The sequence below is a fragment of the Silene latifolia genome, chromosome 2 (genome assembly GCF_048544455.1).
Source record: "Silene latifolia isolate original U9 population chromosome 2, ASM4854445v1, whole genome shotgun sequence".
NCBI lineage: Eukaryota > Viridiplantae > Streptophyta > Magnoliopsida > Caryophyllales > Caryophyllaceae > Silene > Silene latifolia.
The window spans coordinates 172,868,623-172,885,315 of record NC_133527.1 but is presented as its reverse complement, the minus strand read 5'-3'; the positions used below and the strand labels follow the sequence as shown (position 1 = coordinate 172,885,315).

Below are 16,693 nucleotides of genomic sequence, written 5' to 3'. Positions count from 1 at the left end.
TTTCATTCAAATTTCAGGTCCATTCAATTTAGTTCACTTCGATTCGATTCAATTCAATTCAATTGAAAGCGCAAAAAAGCGAGAAAAATAAGCGTAAACAAACCGAACTCAAATTACTCGCAAAGTGTCTCGTCTCATTATCACCCAATCACACCTAGTCCACGCGAATTGGGCAACGGTTTCGAAATCAACCTGCAAACATAAGAACGGTAAAACTTTCACCTTTTTCCCTGATCATTGTATCATTTCATCAAAATTTGCGCGGTTCAATTTGTAAGTACATTTAATCGGATTCGCGTTTTTTGCTATTTGATTTTGATATCCAGTTTAATCGATATATCATGTTATTTTTACCTCGTTTCATTTCGATTTAGACAATTAGGGTTTCTACGGTGCACAATTTGTTGTAGATCACCGCATTTATTTCTCTTATCGTTAAAATTTGTTCACGATTTCACAATAAATTTGTTTTAATTGAAAATTTTCAGCTTCACTCATAATTGAGATTATTTAATGATGCATATTACATTGTCCTCATTTAATTTGATTGTTCTGCAGGTTAACAATATAGGAATCACTGCTTGAATCGGCCAGGTTAACAATACTAAAATGTCGGTATTCGCCGTCTTTTCTTGAATTTCTAATTCTGTCTTTTATGTTTTCGTAAGCTCAAATTATTCTAACGTTTTATGTATTGGATTATGGCTATTGTCAAGCTTTGTTAGTTTGCTTCATGCCATTCGCGAGTCGAATTGTCAGTTTGAATGTCTTATAACGTCCCAAATACTTTTCTATAAAAGTGATTCAAGTATAAAATCTTAGGACTGATAGGTTGCACATACTATAATTAAAATTGGGGAAGAAGAAAACAACCGTCACTAAAATTAGAGGAGGTTTAATTCAGTGGTGGATCTTGGAGGATAGAAGAAGGGGGATTATGGTTTTAACTCTCGACCTTAGGTTTGATATATTCACTATTCAACCGTTGAGCTGGGGGCGCAAATGCTAGTTTGTGCACATTATTGCTATTTAAACGTAGCCGCGCCTCCTTCTAATGATACCGAGATCCACCCATCGGCGAAATATAGTGATGTAGCTTTGTGATATTCATGCTCAGAATTCCTGATATTAGATAAGCATAGGAAATTTAGCTTATTGGCATGTAATGGAAAGTGGAAAAATATATCGTTCGTGTTTAGTTGCTGGCAACATATCTTAATTGTTGGAGAAGTTTGGAACAATTAAGAAACTTTTCGAAAGTTATTTGATTAGCACTCGTGAAACTTACCTCGTTTGTGTTTTGTTGATGGCAACTTATTTTAGTTTTTAGAGAAGTTTGGAACAATTAAGATTTTTTTACCCCTTTTAAATTAAATCACAAAATATTTAGGAATAATGTTGAGCTAAGCTCCTATTCTTTCCAGCTAAACAAAATGTTTAGGAATACATGTTTAGGGCCTTTTATTGTCTTTTCCCCTAACGTAGTCATCTATTAGTTACTCCGTAATTTTAACCTTCTAGTTAGTTACATTGTAACTAGGAGTTAATATAAGCAGAATTGACCGGAGTTGATAGACTTGAATGATTGGTGCTACCGTAGTGGAAGTAGCGAGTTTGCGACCTGTAAATGGGGTTTATGTATCATTGCCATGGAATCATTGGAATGTTTGGGATGCTTAATACTCAGGGTTAAGCGTGGAACGAAAATCTTTGTTTTTTTAGTTAAGTGTTTGAGATTGTATTATTGCTGCAGCTTGAATATAATATGAGTTGGGTTATGGGTTGGTTCCGTACCAAATAATTTTATGCTTTACATTTTTTCCCCTTATCTCTTACTTCGTACCAAAATGTACAACAGGTAATTGTAACATGAATAATTTTATGCTTTACATGTTTCTTACTGTAGTAGAAACATGAATTGTAACATTCTTCTGTTTTCCATGTAGGGAGGACTACGAGGTTGTTGATCCAAAAAAGGATCTTGAAGATTCATGCAGGCCAAAATGTGCAAAGCCTTTAATCGCATACCAGGTTTGTTATGTTATCTTCGATGGAGAGCTCATGATATCGAGTATTATCGCTGAGATTTAAGTTTTGACATTTGAATGTCTGATTTTGGTTCTATAATGGTCTGCTTACAACTAGTAATTAGGTTGTCCTCTTATAATCTTGCTTTCTTAATAGACATATATGTAGCTGCTGTATGACATCATGGACAAAAAATACCCATGAGGTTTCTAGGATTTAAAATGCGAGCCTGTTACTTACTGCTTTAATAAAATGCATGTTAATAACGCCTGTTACGATTACAGCCTTACAGATCTCTCCTTTGACTATGTTTTATGTGCAGCGTAATGTATAAATACGGAAATAATCACTGGTAAAATCTTTTTTTGATAAAAGGAAAAGTTGCTGTTGCCTTGCCTTTATCAGTTCTCTTTTTGACGTAAATCTGTTTTTTTTTTTTCCTTAAGTGGTTTCAGATAACACAAACTATATTTAATTAACATGTAATGATAGGACATGTTACATCTCTTCATACATGCTTTACCTTGTTGTTTCTGTGTTTAGCTGGCTCTGTTTAAAGTCTTCCTATGTTGTTGGCAGGCATGTGCCAAAAGGATCCAAAGTGACGAGACAGGGAGCAAGCATTGTACAGGCCAATACTTCGATTACTGGCAATGCCTTGATCATCATGTAAGCGCTCTAATATAATGTTAAAAACTTTTTTTTTTGTCATCCAGTTATTTTGGCAGAACCTTTTCACCCATTAGGCTAGCATGGAAAAACTTGCTTAGTACTCATCTATCTCCCATGTTGCTGATATTATTTTCTCTCTTTTTGCCTTCTCACTTTTCTTCCTTCTTTTTAAACAATACTGGTACTTGATTCCATTTTGTAAGCAACGGATCAATGTTCGCTAGACTTTACATGGATATTTCAGAAAAAATTAATTCGTTGATTTACTGCGTGTGAGTTATCTCATATTCGTCTAGAAGCATCCTACTCGGATGCATGTTCAGTATGGGACTTAGCTATGTTTGTGAATATTCAACATTTTTTTTTTTGCTTTAAATGAAGCGTCCATGTGTCATACCCATGTCTGTGTGTCGAGTGTTGAGTTTGGGCATGATTACACAAGATATCATGAAGGTTTAGAGTAATATAGTATGAGATGCATCCTTCACTTTGTTTTCAGTTTTGCTGTATTGATTACATTATGTAGCATTCTGTTGACTTTTTCTTGGAATTTGATTCGAGAAACCCTTTATCTCTATGTTTAATTCCAAATAACTTAATGCTGGTCATGTTCAGTAGGCTGATATTATTTAGTACATCGGTGAAATGCATGTTTTTTGAAACAGGTAGTATGACACACTGAGTAATTGAATCAAATTAATTTCAGTTCTGTTTTCTGAATTCGTCATTTATTTGCTGCACAGGTTGCGCCGAAGTTGTTTGAAAAATTGAAATGAGAATGAGTGCAAGTGCAAGAGGTAGCTTTGCCTCATGCTATTTGCTGATGGCTGCCTGTCATTTCCATAATTTTTCTTTCATTTGTTCCTTCTTATTTTGACATTCACGTTAACCGACCCCAAATCATTTTGGGAATAAGGCTTTGTTGTTCTCGTTGCTGATTTTCAAATTGCTGTGATGATTGACCCTTGACTAATAAGCAATAATAATCTGCTATTTAACTATACTCTGAAATTCTTGTGAGGTGCTTATGAAACTAACATGGCAGCTAGTAACTTAGTAGTTTAAATAATCTGTTTCGATTTTTGCTTAGATAATGTGACTTTCTGGTTTGATTGGCGCTTGTTAGCTATATGATCACAGTGGATTAGCCGCAACTAAATTGCTTGCATGATACAACTATGATAGAGGAAAGCCTTTTTTATAAATTCTGCTATTATAGAGGGAAAAGGGAGCAACATAAAGCTTATGTAGTTTCTCCAGGCTAGTAGTGGTGTAATGCTTTGGAGGCTTCTGCAAAAGGTGCTGAAAAACTTTTCAAGATTTTGTCAACGCTTGTCTGCCCAATTATTGGTTGAAAAAGGAAACAAGATTCTTAAGATAGGTTCTAGCTTATTTCAGCTATTTGCCCTAAACAGTGCAATTTGGATTTTGGACTATGTGGCGATGCTTTTAGTGAACTGGCAAGTGGTGAAATACTGAAATATAGTTGTTAGATAACTTATGTTTCTTCAGTTTATTTGAGTGGCTTTCAGTGAACTGGCAAGTGGTGAATATAGTGGTGATTCTTTCAGTGAGCTGGCAACTGGCAAGATTCTTACATGGTTTCAATTAGCTTATGTTTCTTCAGTTTATTTTACCTCTTTCATGCAACAGTTGCGAATTTACTACTCTGTTAACTTCTACTTGCACAAATTATGCTGATTTATTTAGGTTTCCTTAGTTTCTATTTTTATTTTTACTTTCTTTAGGCGTATACAAATATATGATTCCTGTATTTCAAATCAAATATTTCATTTCAGTTAGATAAATTTGATTCACAATATAGTTGAGTTTAGCAGATGTCTATTGAAACTTGAAAGGCCTGTTAGGAGTTTAGAACTGGATTTGTGTTTATGCACCTCTTGTGCTGTTTGAATTTCATCGTCTGATTTTGGTGCTTCTTTGTATTTTCCTTTTTCAGTCAGCAACTTCTATTAGGTTGGTATTTTCAAGCATGCATGTCATCTATCTTGTTGGACAGCTTAGGGAGCTTTCACATAATAGAGAATAGGCAGCATACTCATGTTTTGTTGTGTAAGTGTGCCAATGTGGATTATTCTCAGCTTTTGTGCATTGCATCAAACTTACATAATCGGTCCCAATCTTAGTAATGTTTGTGAAGCGTGGTAGCCTATTGGTTACTGTAACACATTGGTGCAGACAATGATACCATTTATTGCGGCTAGTATTTGTATGCTTAATATTGGCCTTATCGGTCAAATACTGCGATTGGTCCTTGTTATATTGATTGGTCAAATATTTGCCATACCTTTCGAAAAATATTAAGAGCTAGAAGCTTAAAAACCTTTTTGCAACGGCTATATGTTGCTTATCAGGCAATATTGTTGCCATGAATGAATATTATTCTCCCCATATATAAATAGCATTTTAGCCTAGTGGTAGATATGCTACTAAATCTTAATTTGAGACGTGATCTTAGAAGCGGTACCTTGATCCGGATTGTTATGCTATAAATAAGCACCACATCTCCTCGAGTTACATTAACTTTCAAATCCTGCATAAGTGGCCATGCGTCGCCGAGAATTTATTTTCATTATACTTTTTTATGGGGGAGGGATTATATGTCATTTAACTGAAGCATATGGCCAATATATAATATCAGGATGCTAGATGCTTTTCTTTTCACTCAAGTTAAGAAACATAGGAAGTTTCTCAAGGTTATTGAGACGAGACAATTTTATGTCAAAAGCTTCATGTAGGACAGTAGGAGCCACTGTTTGATGGAGGCCCGGAGGGCAATATCAAGCATTATTCTTGTTTTTTTTTTTTTTGGTGGCAGAGGCCTACATGCACTTGTGCTGCCTATCAGAACATCTTGGCGAATCAGAGTCCTTGATTATTTCAGTTGGGGTAGTTGCGTCCTGGAACCGTTGAATGTTACTGTGATAAAATTAATCTTTCTACTAACCTTGTTTTGATTTGAGGTACTGATAGTGGTTTCATCCTCAACTTCCACACTCTTCAGCTTCATATCCTTTTCAAGTCTCGTCTAGTCATCTCCTTTCACCTTTCAGAGTTGCCTTTTTGAGGCCCTGTTGGAAGCTGAAAAATTTCTGCACTTGTTTGTAGAGCTCATTCCACCCTCATACTCCATTAGATTTCCCTTTTGATCTGGGATTCCAGTCGGCAGGTCAAATCAGACATTTTAATCATAAGTATACTATTATATATTGAATTTGAGTGGCTTCATGTGTTCCATGATATTATATCTTATTATTCCTTGTTCACTGGAAGCCGTTGACATATTTCAATAATGCTCTAAACTATATCTCTCAAGCATTATTTTATTCCGTGTATATTACCGTCTTTTAGCCTTTCATTAATTCCACTATCATAGCTTAAAGTGGAAAATTTGTCCCACCCAGTGGCTGCTATTGTTGCTTATCAAGTTGTTCTTTATCTCTTCTTGCTTTCATTGGATATTATTCCTATTTCTCGTAATGTTTCCTACACGGCTACATGTGCTTTTGAGAAAACTATTGTGAGCCCCTTTTTCTTTTGCTAAATCAAGTGAACCAATTTGGAATGTGGATTCCTTGAATTAATTTTGCTGAATAGCCAAAACTGTTTGCACGCGTAATGAGCGTTAACGAACTCTTTTTGTGTATTTTAAAGGGAGTAGAGAATTATGTAATTCCAGAAAATCTTCTACTAGCCTCAGTCATGTAAAGCTGCATGTGGTAGTAACTTAACCTATCCATATTGCTCATATGTAATTTGCGGATATGTTTCATTTCTTGGAAAAATGAACTTTACCAGTGTTTGAACTTTACCAGTGTAGATTCTGGTTGTTGCGAGAATGATGGAAAGGTTTAAGGTTAGATGGGTGAAAATGAGTTTATTATAGTTAGGGGCACAAGATTACTTTAGGGTTTTAGGCTCTTATATTTCTTTCTATCCATTAAATATTCTTGTTTAAATTACCAGTTGCGATGGTGGCTGAACAAAAGAGAGTGTAATTTTTTTTTGTGGTCAGATAAAATTGGATAAATTTAGCTAGGATGTTGTATGAATGCCAGTATTTGAAGGAGGTTTTTGGTTTGGTCGAATGGTGCATAACATTGTTGCTTTATTAGGAAAATAAATGAAATTCTTTATCTAGGACCTGTACTACACATACATCACTTGAAAATTCATTTGAAAATCCCAAATCAGTACTTGGTGAAATATTGCTTTTCTATCTTCTTTGTGGGCCAAAGCAACTGGTGTTTTTTAAAGGTATGCCAAATTGCCAATAATGGTTCTGCAACGGAGTTAGTATTTTTTGCAGTCTTTGCATTTGAAGACTTTCCTCTCTCTCTTTTGTTCCTTATTGATCTAATATTATCTTTTATATATTAAGAAATGATATTAACCTCCCTGTTGGCAACTATGCTAGTTATTTTGTTTTGAGGCGTCCACTGTTTTGTTTGTTTGGCGGCGTTAGCAGAGCCTGTTGCAGTGTGTATTTTCTCATACTCAATTTAACAGTTTGTATTTCTTTGTTAGTTTGCCGTTTCAACTTGAAACGAAAATCAATAGCTTGGAAGCTTTTGAAGCAAACAATAGTTTTTTGTACAAACTTACAATTAGTAGGCACATTTGGTTACTGATCTGATTTACACAGCTGATGAAACATAGTTTTACATTTTTTCTGTACAATTGGAAGAACTGGAGATACTAGTGGATTCTATCCCTGAAACATCTTACCAAATCTTCGCGTTCCAGTGGCAGTATGTTTACAATAACAGCCTGGGTTGGCGGAGGCTGCTGATCTGGCTGTGATGAGCTGGCCTGATCACAGCCAACAATTTTCTGACATGTCTCAATTAAACAGTGCCTGCAGGTAGGGCATGAGGAGTGAGAATTGAGCCACTTATCAATACAACGGACATGAAAGCCATGTTGGCATTTGGGGAGGAGCCTAACTTTGTCACCTGCTGCAAACTCTGATAAGCATATAACACATTCAGTGTCAAGACCTGGGAGCTTCAGGTCTGGTGAGTAATTCACTACAGCAAAGGTCTTTAAAGCTTTTTTCTTGATGCCTGTGTTTGCTAACTGAGTAGAGGAGTCTGCGTTGTTGGAGTCTATTGTTGATCTGAAACTTGAGCATCGTATAGCACACTTGATTATGGAATTTAACCCTAAAGAGCAGATTAAGGCACATAAGAGGACTGACAGAACCATTACGACATTGGCATCAAAGCCTTTGCTGCCATTGTAAGGCTCTGTTGGGTCAACTGGGGTGGTTGCCGGAGGCAGACCGGCTATCGGTGAGTTGTGTAGTAGGAGCCTTCTGGAATATTGGAGGTTCATTATCTCTTTGAAGAATAGAGGAGGGAGTATGGGAGCAGACATGTTTCTTTCTGTTGTTTGGTTAAAGCTCAGAAGTAGGAGAATATTGAAGGTTGGTGTAATTCTAGCCCGTTTGTGTATGGGGAGAATATATAATGGTGGACATAAAGGGCTAACGGCCAATTGGCCAAAGGTGTATGATTAAAGTTTTAGCTTTGTAGAGCTATTAGTGACTTTCTTTTTCAGGGCCCCACCCCCCTCTTTTGCCCATAGCATAGTGTATTAGTATGTTCAGCTTTGGGGAAAATATTGAAAGTTGAATATTCCACCAACCGGTACGGTTACCCCACTCACTATATTTGCTAATGGGTTTTCTTATCAAAATGAGTCTTGCCGACTTTCTTCCAAGGCAGATTGTTGGCATGTGAGATTTTTATTTTTAAGGCACCATCTCTGTTGTACTATCAACAAAATATGTGGGATGGTGAGGTTAATGACGGGAGAGAGGAGGCAACAAGTAATTTTGAAAATTGTATTTTATTTTATTTTTTTTTTGTGACAAACATAAAATGTTATAAGTGCTTACGCACCTCAAGTAGGTTTGGATGCTTCTGTTCGACGAGCCTTCTGGGAAGATTTGGAAGAGGTTGTAGAACGAGTCCCTATTGGAGAGAAATTGATCATTGGTGGTGACCTCAATGGGCATGTGGGTACTAGTCGAGTTGGCTTTGAGAACATTCATGGGGGTTTTGGGTTCGGGAGAGAAAATGAAGCGGAAGTGACATATTGGATTTTGCTTTGGCATATGACTTGGGTATAATGAACACTTGGTTCGAGAAAAGACATTCTCATTTGGTGACTTATAGAAGTGGAGGTAATGCTAGTCAAATTGACTTCCTTTTGGTAAGGAATGTGTGGAGGAAAGAGTACACCGATTGCAAGGTCATACCCGGGGAAAGTGCCGCAACACAACATAGACTATTGGTTCTTGATTTTCGGGGTAAGAGAGACGAGGAAGAGAAAGATAATCGGTGAGGCACGGATCAAGTGGTGGAAGCTACAAGGGAGAAACCAACAAGCGTTTTTGGATAAGGTTGGAAGTAGCGATATTTGGTCGGATTGCGAGGAGAAAGATATTGATGCAACGTGGGATAAATTGGAGCATGTTGTAAAGGATTTGGCGAGGGAGGTGTTAGGGGAATCTAAAGGGAATAGACCATCAAGTAAGGACACATCTTGGTGGAACGATGTGGTGAGACAAGTGATAAAGACTAAACGTGAATGCTATAAGGTTCTGGGGAAATGCATGAGTGATGAGAACTTTGAAAAGTACAAGGAGGCTAGACGAGCCGCTAAAAAGGCCGTACGGGATGCGAGGGCAAAAGTTAACCAAGAAGTGTATGCCAGGTTGGACACGAGAGAAGGAGAGAAGGATATCTATAAACTGGCTCGGATAAGAGACCGAAAGACGAGAGATATTGGGAGAGTTTGGTGTGTGAAAGATATGGACGACAAGGTTACGGTTCGGATACCGAAATAAAGGCTAGATGGAGTTCTTACTTTGATAATTTATTCAATGGACATCAGGAACAAGGTTTTGGGGATGTAGAGGTAACACCAAGCATGATTAATCGGGAATTTGTGCGTAGAATACAAAAGAGTGAAGTTAGAAAGGCGTTAAGGAAGATGGGGTCAAAGAAAGCAGAGGGACCGGATGGTATACCCATAGAAGTTTGGAGGTGCTTTGGAGAGAAAGGGATCGAATGAGTAACCATGCTCTTCAACAAGATTTGGAGGAGCAACAAGATGCCATCGGCTTGGAGGAGAAGCACTCTTGTCCCTTTGTACAAGAACAAAGGTGATGTTCAAGAGTGTTCCAATTATCGGGGAATTAAACTTATGAGTCATACGATGAAGTTATGGGAGCGGGTAATCGAGCAAAGGCTTAGGAGATGTGTAGACATCTCGGAAAACCAATTTGGATTTATGCCCGGGAGATCGACTATGGATGCGATTTTTATCATGAGACAGTTGATGGAATATCATCGGGACAAGAAGAAGGACTTACATATGGTTTTTATTGACTTGGAAAGGCATATGATAGGGTACCAAGAGAAGTACTTTGGTGGGCTTTGGCGAGAAAGGGTGTGTCGCGAAAATATATTGACCTCATAAAGGACATGTATGAGGGGGCTAGTGCAAGTGTTCACACTAATGTTGGGAGAACGGAAGAATTTCCTATTACCATCGGGGTGCATCAAGGTTTCGCACTTAGTCCTTTTCTCTTTGCTATAGTTATGGATGAGTTGACAAGGGATATTCAGGACGACATCCCTTGGTGTATGATGTTTGCTGATGATATTGTGTTGATTGATGAGACAAAAGAGGGGTGGAGAGAAGTTGGAATTGTGGAGCGGACTTTAGAGACTCGTGGGTTCGAGCTAAGCGGAATAAGACCGAGTATTTGAGGTGTCCGTTCACTAAGGTGGCGGGGTTGAGATCGACAGAGGCGGGGAGTATTATTTTCGATGGGAATGTTGTTGAGGGTTCGGATTTCTTCAGATATCTAGGATCTATTATTCAAAAAGATGGGGAGTTAGACGGAGATGTGGCTCACAGAATTAAAGCGGGATGGTTGAAATGGAAGAGTGCTTCAGGGTTTCTATGCGATAAAGATATGGCCCAAAGATTAAAGGGAAAATTTTATCGCACGGCAATTAGGCTCCTTACTACTTTACGACTCCGAGTGTTGGGCCGTGAAGCATTGTCACATTCAAAAGATGAGTGTGGCGGAGATGCGCATGTTGAGGTGGATGTGCGGACATACAAGGAAAGATCGGTTAAGGAATGAGGTGATTAGGGAAAAGGTAAAGTGGCGCCAATAGAGGATAAGATGATGGAAAACCGACTAAGATGGTTTGGCCATGTGAGAAGGAGACCTATGGGCCACCTAGGTTAGGAGGTGGAGACTTGGAGAACGAGAAAAAGGTCCCTAGAGGCAGAGGAAGACCGAGACAGACATGGTTGAGAGTGATAGAGCACGATATGAGAGTTCTGGGGCTTGAGGAGAGTATGGTGACGGAGAGGGCACAATGGAGGGAAAGGATACATGTGGATTTTTAGTATTTGATGTTTTTTTGACATATTTAGTGTTTTTTTATTTAATTTAAAGAAATTAATTTATTTATTTTTCTCCCCTTTATTACACTTTTTCACCAACCACTTCCTTATAGATTTCATCTGGTTCATTCCGGATCCTTAACTCTATTTCGGTTTTTAAAAATCGTTTTAATCTTTTCTCTCGATTTAAATTTTAAGTTTTTATAAAAGAAAGATGGAATTCGATTTTAAAATCCCTAAGTTCACCTTGACTTTCCATTACATTTTCGTTCTTCCTTTTTGTTTTTCATCTTCCCTTTTTTTATTCGCATTTTGAGGCGTGCGTTCACCCATGGACGGTTCGAAAAGATGATTTATGTCAGCCGACCCCAAATTATTTTGGGATTAAGGCTCTGATGTTGTTGTGACAAACATAAAATGAGTTAAAAAAGTCTTTTGCTTCTAGATTTTAAAATTTCTTTTCTTGGCCTCACCATTTTGCGAGGTCTTTAGAATTGAATGACAAAGTGTCAGTATATTTGTTGACAAGAATCGAACTATTGCGGTTAGATGACCTTGTAGGCTTTCCCCCTCTTGATAGATACAGTACAATAAGAAAGTTCCATTGTTTACGTTGTTGCATATTAGTGTGAGATATAAGGGCAAGACTAAGGGCTTATTTGGATAGAGGGATTTGGAGAGAAAGGAAAATGAGGGAGAGTAGGGGATTTAAAATCCCTTGTTTGGATAGCAAATAAGGGTGGAAGGAAATGGAGGGCCGGGGGATTTGGAGGGATTCATTTTCCTACCTCCAAGGAAAATCAAAATCCTTCCACCATTGGAAAGATTTGGAGGGAAATTGCATCCAAACATCCACTCCTCATTCTCCCTCCCCTTCTCTTCTCTTCATTTTCGTTCCTTTCCCTCCTATCTTGGTATCCAAACAAGGCCTCAACCTGCTATGATTTTTATTAATATGATTTGACGTAGTAGCATAAGCAAGATCGGGCTCTGTTGTTACATTTGTTCAGGATTAAGCAATGTTTGTACTTAGTATTGATAACCCCTGGTTTGCCTATCTTGCTGCTTTCTTTGTTAGTCATGGTGGTACTGACCTTATACAGCATTTATCTACTTTTTAAAGTCATGGTGGTACTGACCTTATAAGATTCTCGTCCATCAGTCAAAAATGTTATGATTTCCCTTTTGGACCAATGCTGAAACTGACCTTATACAGCATTTATCTACTTTTTAAAGATCCCTTCAAAATAGCCTTTGCGGAAATGCCTCTTGTGCTTCTTTAAAAGGCGACATTGATTCTTAGATCTTCACATTGATGGTTCGGTATGATGATTCATCTTATTTTGGGTGTATGTCATTGTAGTATTCATTCTAGATCATATAAAGCTGATACCATTGTCTCTGTCACTTTTTTTTCTTTTTCTTTTTCCTTCTCCGTAAGTGGTTTTCTTATTAGGTGACACGTTGGTTGTGATTAGCGAGTGATTAGCAAAAACTTAAATGACACTGAAGTTGAAAGGTGGAGATTAATGACATACGGAGTACATGCCATATGCTTTAGCATTAAGAGTGGCAACTTAGAGACGGGTGGGCAAAGCAGAGAAAGGTGGTATGCCAAAGGGCTGGGGAGAAGGTAGGGATGGCTTCAGGTTGGATAATGTTGAAGGTTTGTAATAACTAATTGTCGGCTCCACAGGTCATGTAGTTAGGGAGATTAGGTCATGCTGGCCGTATTAAAGGACTGAGAGAAGCCATGTACCATGCCCTATTAAAGGACTACTATTATGGTAGTTGAGAGAAACTGAGATAAGCCATGTGCCCATGTGTATACTTTTGTTGCCTTGCATTTCTGTCGTACGTCTTGGCAACTTTGTCGGAGACTATCCTTGAGTGATCAGAGATTCAGAGTTATCAAGGTTGGTGAAAATGTTGCAATCCCGTACCTAAAGCCTAAAGGGATAGCTACAGATTACAGTGACTTCTCAATAACATAGGCTCTACGCCTATACTAATGTTACACGACACTGCCATCAATCTTATGGAAATGGAGTTTGCACCCCGATTTTTGCCTGTTTGGTACTTCCTAGCGAAGCCTTGAAAATGAGGCCTGTATAACAAAGGTAGGCGTAGAGATTAGCGTATGTAATACATGATAGGCTATATCCACTGTCGGATTAGATATGTTGTATAAGTGGAGCCTTTTGTTAAGAGTGACGTAAGTGTAGTGAAGTTAATGCCTCACTATAATCACCATTCACCAGCCACCGCCACCACTGAACACACGTTGAGGATATGATATATGGGTTTTGAGCAAGCTTAGTCCGCTCGAGGTTGTTTGCGTTTCCAACTGATACATTTGCAAGGGGGTGCTAATACCGTATGTGATGCATAAATTTAAATCAAATGTTTGATGCAAACATCAAACTTATTCCCAACTTCACCCAGTTCATCGAATTAGGTAACCGAGTTAAAAACAATTAGCGGCTCTCCCACAAGGCCGCAATTTTGGATATTACAGGATTGGATTTCCTGAAAAGCCGATCTATCCATCAAAGTAAGGGTGTCTCTCCAATTACCCCACCATTGGTAGCAGTAGCAAAGAAAAGGACAAGCATAGGGTTAGTGTAAAGACTAGCGAGAGGGCAATTAGGCAATTGATATAACTGAAGAAGCGACCCTTAAATGAAAACAAAGGAAGTGGGACCTCTTAATTGGTTTTGTGAGTTGTACGGATACATCAAAGCACATGTAAATGTCCTTGGCGCTCACAGGTCACAGTCGTGTATTGGTAGGGCTCTCAAATGAAACTTCACAAGTCCGTCCAGCAATTTTTGTCCTAGGGTATGGGTACTTCAAATTTTTTTTTTTTTTTTTTTTTTTTTTTTTTTTATAATTAGGGCGGAGAAAAATATTCGATTTATTAGAACTGCTCCGTATTCGATCTGTGCTCTAGTCTAGCTTTAATAGGTGTCACGTTTTATGAAATGAGTAATCCGAATTTAAAAATCAAGATGTAAATACCACCTCTTGAGCCTATCTAAATGTGAAACAGATATAATTACGTATTTGTAACACTAACTGATACCCCCTCTCATTCACTAGCTTCATAGTATTTGTTGAATATATGTGAGTATTATTTTATTCAAATGCTATGATTCAGTGAATGGGAGGGAACATTCATTACTACGTAAGTATGCGTAGTTGTAGGTGGTTTCAGCTTTTACAATAGTTTTAAGTTAAGAATTTGCATATGTCTTCATGTGCACTATGTTCAATTGAACTTTAGGAGTCTCCAATTTTGGTGCTTGTCGCCCGTTGTGTAGTGGAAATCGAAAGATTTTCGTTTTATATGGTCGATTAACTCAAGTTCTTAGAGCTTTGGCATCTAATATCTTTATCTTTGATAGATATGTTAGTATTTCTTTCGTAGCTTTTACATCTAATATCTTTAATAAATATACCGTCTGAGATTTGGAGCTCTACTACTTTTCGGCAGTCTACCAATTCATAGATGATAAGGGCACACACTCTTGATGAGGATTCATATGCTTGATGTTTACACTTTTTTTGTTTTTTAGACGATTTTTATATATGAACAATGTTGTCAATCTTTTCTTTTTTATCTTCTCCTCTCACATACTAAGAAACTAGTGTTTCCTTTGGCCACTTGGATAAGTTGGATGTCCATATAAGGAAGCAAAAAACTTTGTATATATACTACTGTCCATGAGTGGAAAAAAAAAATCCTCAGTTACTGTCCATGAAAGTGGAAAAAAATGCCCCTCCAAATTAGTCCATAGTTCCACTCCTATATATTGTACAATTTTCGAGCTTACTATGATTGATCTTTTCCCAAACAACTAATACCACCTGAGGGTAGAACTAAAATTTTAGAGTAGCGAATTTTTTGCAAGTTCTTTTATACTTACGTTAAGGTCTCATATCTAAGAAATTTTTGGGTATCAAAAATTGATAATCTTAACCATTTTTTGGAAGTTTGGGGTAGCGAGTACCCCTTGCTACTAGTTAGGTTCCCTCAAGACCCAGATTACGGCCGGATCTTGAAAAACAAATTGGGTTGGGGACTTGAATAGTTGAATCCTTAGCAAAATTTAGGGACTGCAAAACTTACCATGGAAGAACATTTTTATTCTTTCAAAATTAGAAAGAATGTTCATTACAAGTTGATTAACCACAAACAATTTAATTAAAACTAGCGCTATCACATGAAGATAAGAGCATCCAGTATCATCACGAAAGAACTTGATTTGGAATTCTCCTTGGAGGCTTCAACCTTTGTACCAAGTTTGGTGGTTGTTGATTTGAAACATCGATCATCTAAGTTGACCTTAAGTTATTCTAAGGATTATACCTTATTGTTATTGTTGTTCTAATGGCATAATACTTGTAACAGTCGTTTCTCCTGTGATAGCTTGAGCAGAAGATAATGTGGTAGGTTGATGATGATGACATCCAATAACTGTATCACACGAGTCGACCAAAGACTGCCTACAAGTTGGACATGAAGAGTGAGAGCTTAGCCACTTATCAATGCACTTAACATGAAAACCATGGTTACATTTTGGCAAAATCCTGATTGTTTCCGCAACCTTAAACTCTGACAAGCATATCACACATTCTGTACCCAACCCTTGAATATTTATCTCACTTGAGTACTTAATCACTGGTAATGTCTTCATTGCCTTGTTGTCAACCCCGGTACTCGGCTTTTGGTGGTTAATCATGTCTAAGTAGTAATTATGTTCTCTAGTATGCAAGCTCAAGCACTTAACCACACATTTAATCAAGGAGTTTACTACTAATGTTATTACTGCTGAACATATTAAGATCGACAAGATCAATACCACATTCGCGGCGAAAGTAGTATGATTGCCATTGTCTAGTGATGGGTTGATCATTTGTTGGTTATTAGGTGACGGTGCTTGGTTTGTATAGGGCTGAAAAAGTAATCTTCTTGAGTAATGAGGGTTTTTGATGATTTCTTGAGGAAGTGAAGATAAAGAAGTTGAAGGCAACATTTTTTACTTGTTTTGAAATTTGAAAAGATTAAAAATTGTTGTAGAGAAAGTGTCAAACTTTGGAATTTGAGTGCAGGTGATATTGGAAGAAAATGCATTTATACAGAGGTGATAGAGCAAAGGAAAAGTAGCATATTTGTTGCTTTGATTATGTGATTGGGTGGACCATCTTTATCCTTAATGTAGATAGTGTATTTTAACATTAGATTTTGTGTGAATGTTTATCTGAATGTTTCCAATTAAGGTGGATTGGAAATCCTGTACATGTAAGTTATCGGATTTTTAAAAAATGGGTCCTGCTCTAACCAGTTTCGAGCCAGTAAGTCTTCCTTAAGACGATACTATCCGCTTTAATATTAAAATGGGTCAAGTACATACCACATGTGTATAACAATGTATAGGAAAAACAATATATTTATCTTATATATACAAGTGGTATGATACTCGATCCGTCTTAAACTTAAGACAGATAGTACAGTCTTACAACAGGTTGTGAT

The 16,693-nt window shown here is 37.4% G+C and overlaps 3 protein-coding genes across 4 annotated transcripts; 1 reads left to right on the top strand and 2 right to left on the bottom strand.

Annotated features, from left to right (window-relative positions):
• The first annotated feature begins 105 nt into the window (after window positions 1–105).
• LOC141643386 (cytochrome b-c1 complex subunit 6-1, mitochondrial-like) lies at window positions 106–3,703 on the top strand. 2 transcript variants are annotated; one of them, XM_074452529.1, is made up of 5 exons: window positions 106–209; window positions 559–611; window positions 1,947–2,031; window positions 2,608–2,697; window positions 3,444–3,703. In XM_074452529.1, coding segments are annotated over exons 2-5 (210 nt in total). In that variant the 5' UTR covers window positions 106–209; window positions 559–609; the 3' UTR covers window positions 3,477–3,703. The 2 variants fall into 2 exon arrangements, with proteins under 2 accessions (XP_074308630.1, XP_074308629.1); XM_074452528.1 differs by having other exon boundaries at window positions 144–273.
• Window positions 3,704–7,215: 3,512 nt separating this feature from the next.
• LOC141643384 (RING-H2 finger protein ATL78-like) lies at window positions 7,216–8,563 on the bottom strand. Its single transcript, XM_074452526.1, has one exon. It carries the CDS (start codon window positions 8,098–8,100, stop codon window positions 7,420–7,422), a length of 681 nt encoding a protein of 226 aa, XP_074308627.1. The 5' UTR covers window positions 8,101–8,563; the 3' UTR covers window positions 7,216–7,419.
• A 6,672-nt stretch (window positions 8,564–15,235) lies between these two features.
• On the bottom strand, window positions 15,236–16,663 carry LOC141643385 (RING-H2 finger protein ATL78-like). Its single transcript, XM_074452527.1, has one exon. It carries the CDS (start codon window positions 16,194–16,196, stop codon window positions 15,537–15,539), a length of 660 nt encoding a protein of 219 aa, XP_074308628.1. The 5' UTR covers window positions 16,197–16,663; the 3' UTR covers window positions 15,236–15,536.
• Window positions 16,664–16,693: the final 30 nt, after the last annotated feature.

What these genes read in the sequence shown, in the direction of transcription:
- LOC141643384 (XM_074452526.1), bottom strand. Translation starts at nt 8,100, where the DNA reads ATGTCTGCTCCCATACTCCCTCCTCTATTCTTCAAAGAGATAATGAAC.
- LOC141643386 (XM_074452529.1), top strand. An exon ending in AGCCTTTAATCGCATACCAG is followed by an intron (nt 2,032 to 2,607) that starts GTTTGTTATGTT and finishes TGTTGTTGGCAG; the next exon opens with GCATGTGCCAAAAGGATCCA. An exon ending in GGCAATGCCTTGATCATCAT is followed by an intron (nt 2,698 to 3,443) that starts GTAAGCGCTCTA and finishes TTTGCTGCACAG; the next exon opens with GTTGCGCCGAAGTTGTTTGA.
- LOC141643385 (XM_074452527.1), bottom strand. Translation starts at nt 16,196, where the DNA reads ATGTTGCCTTCAACTTCTTTATCTTCACTTCCTCAAGAAATCATCAAA.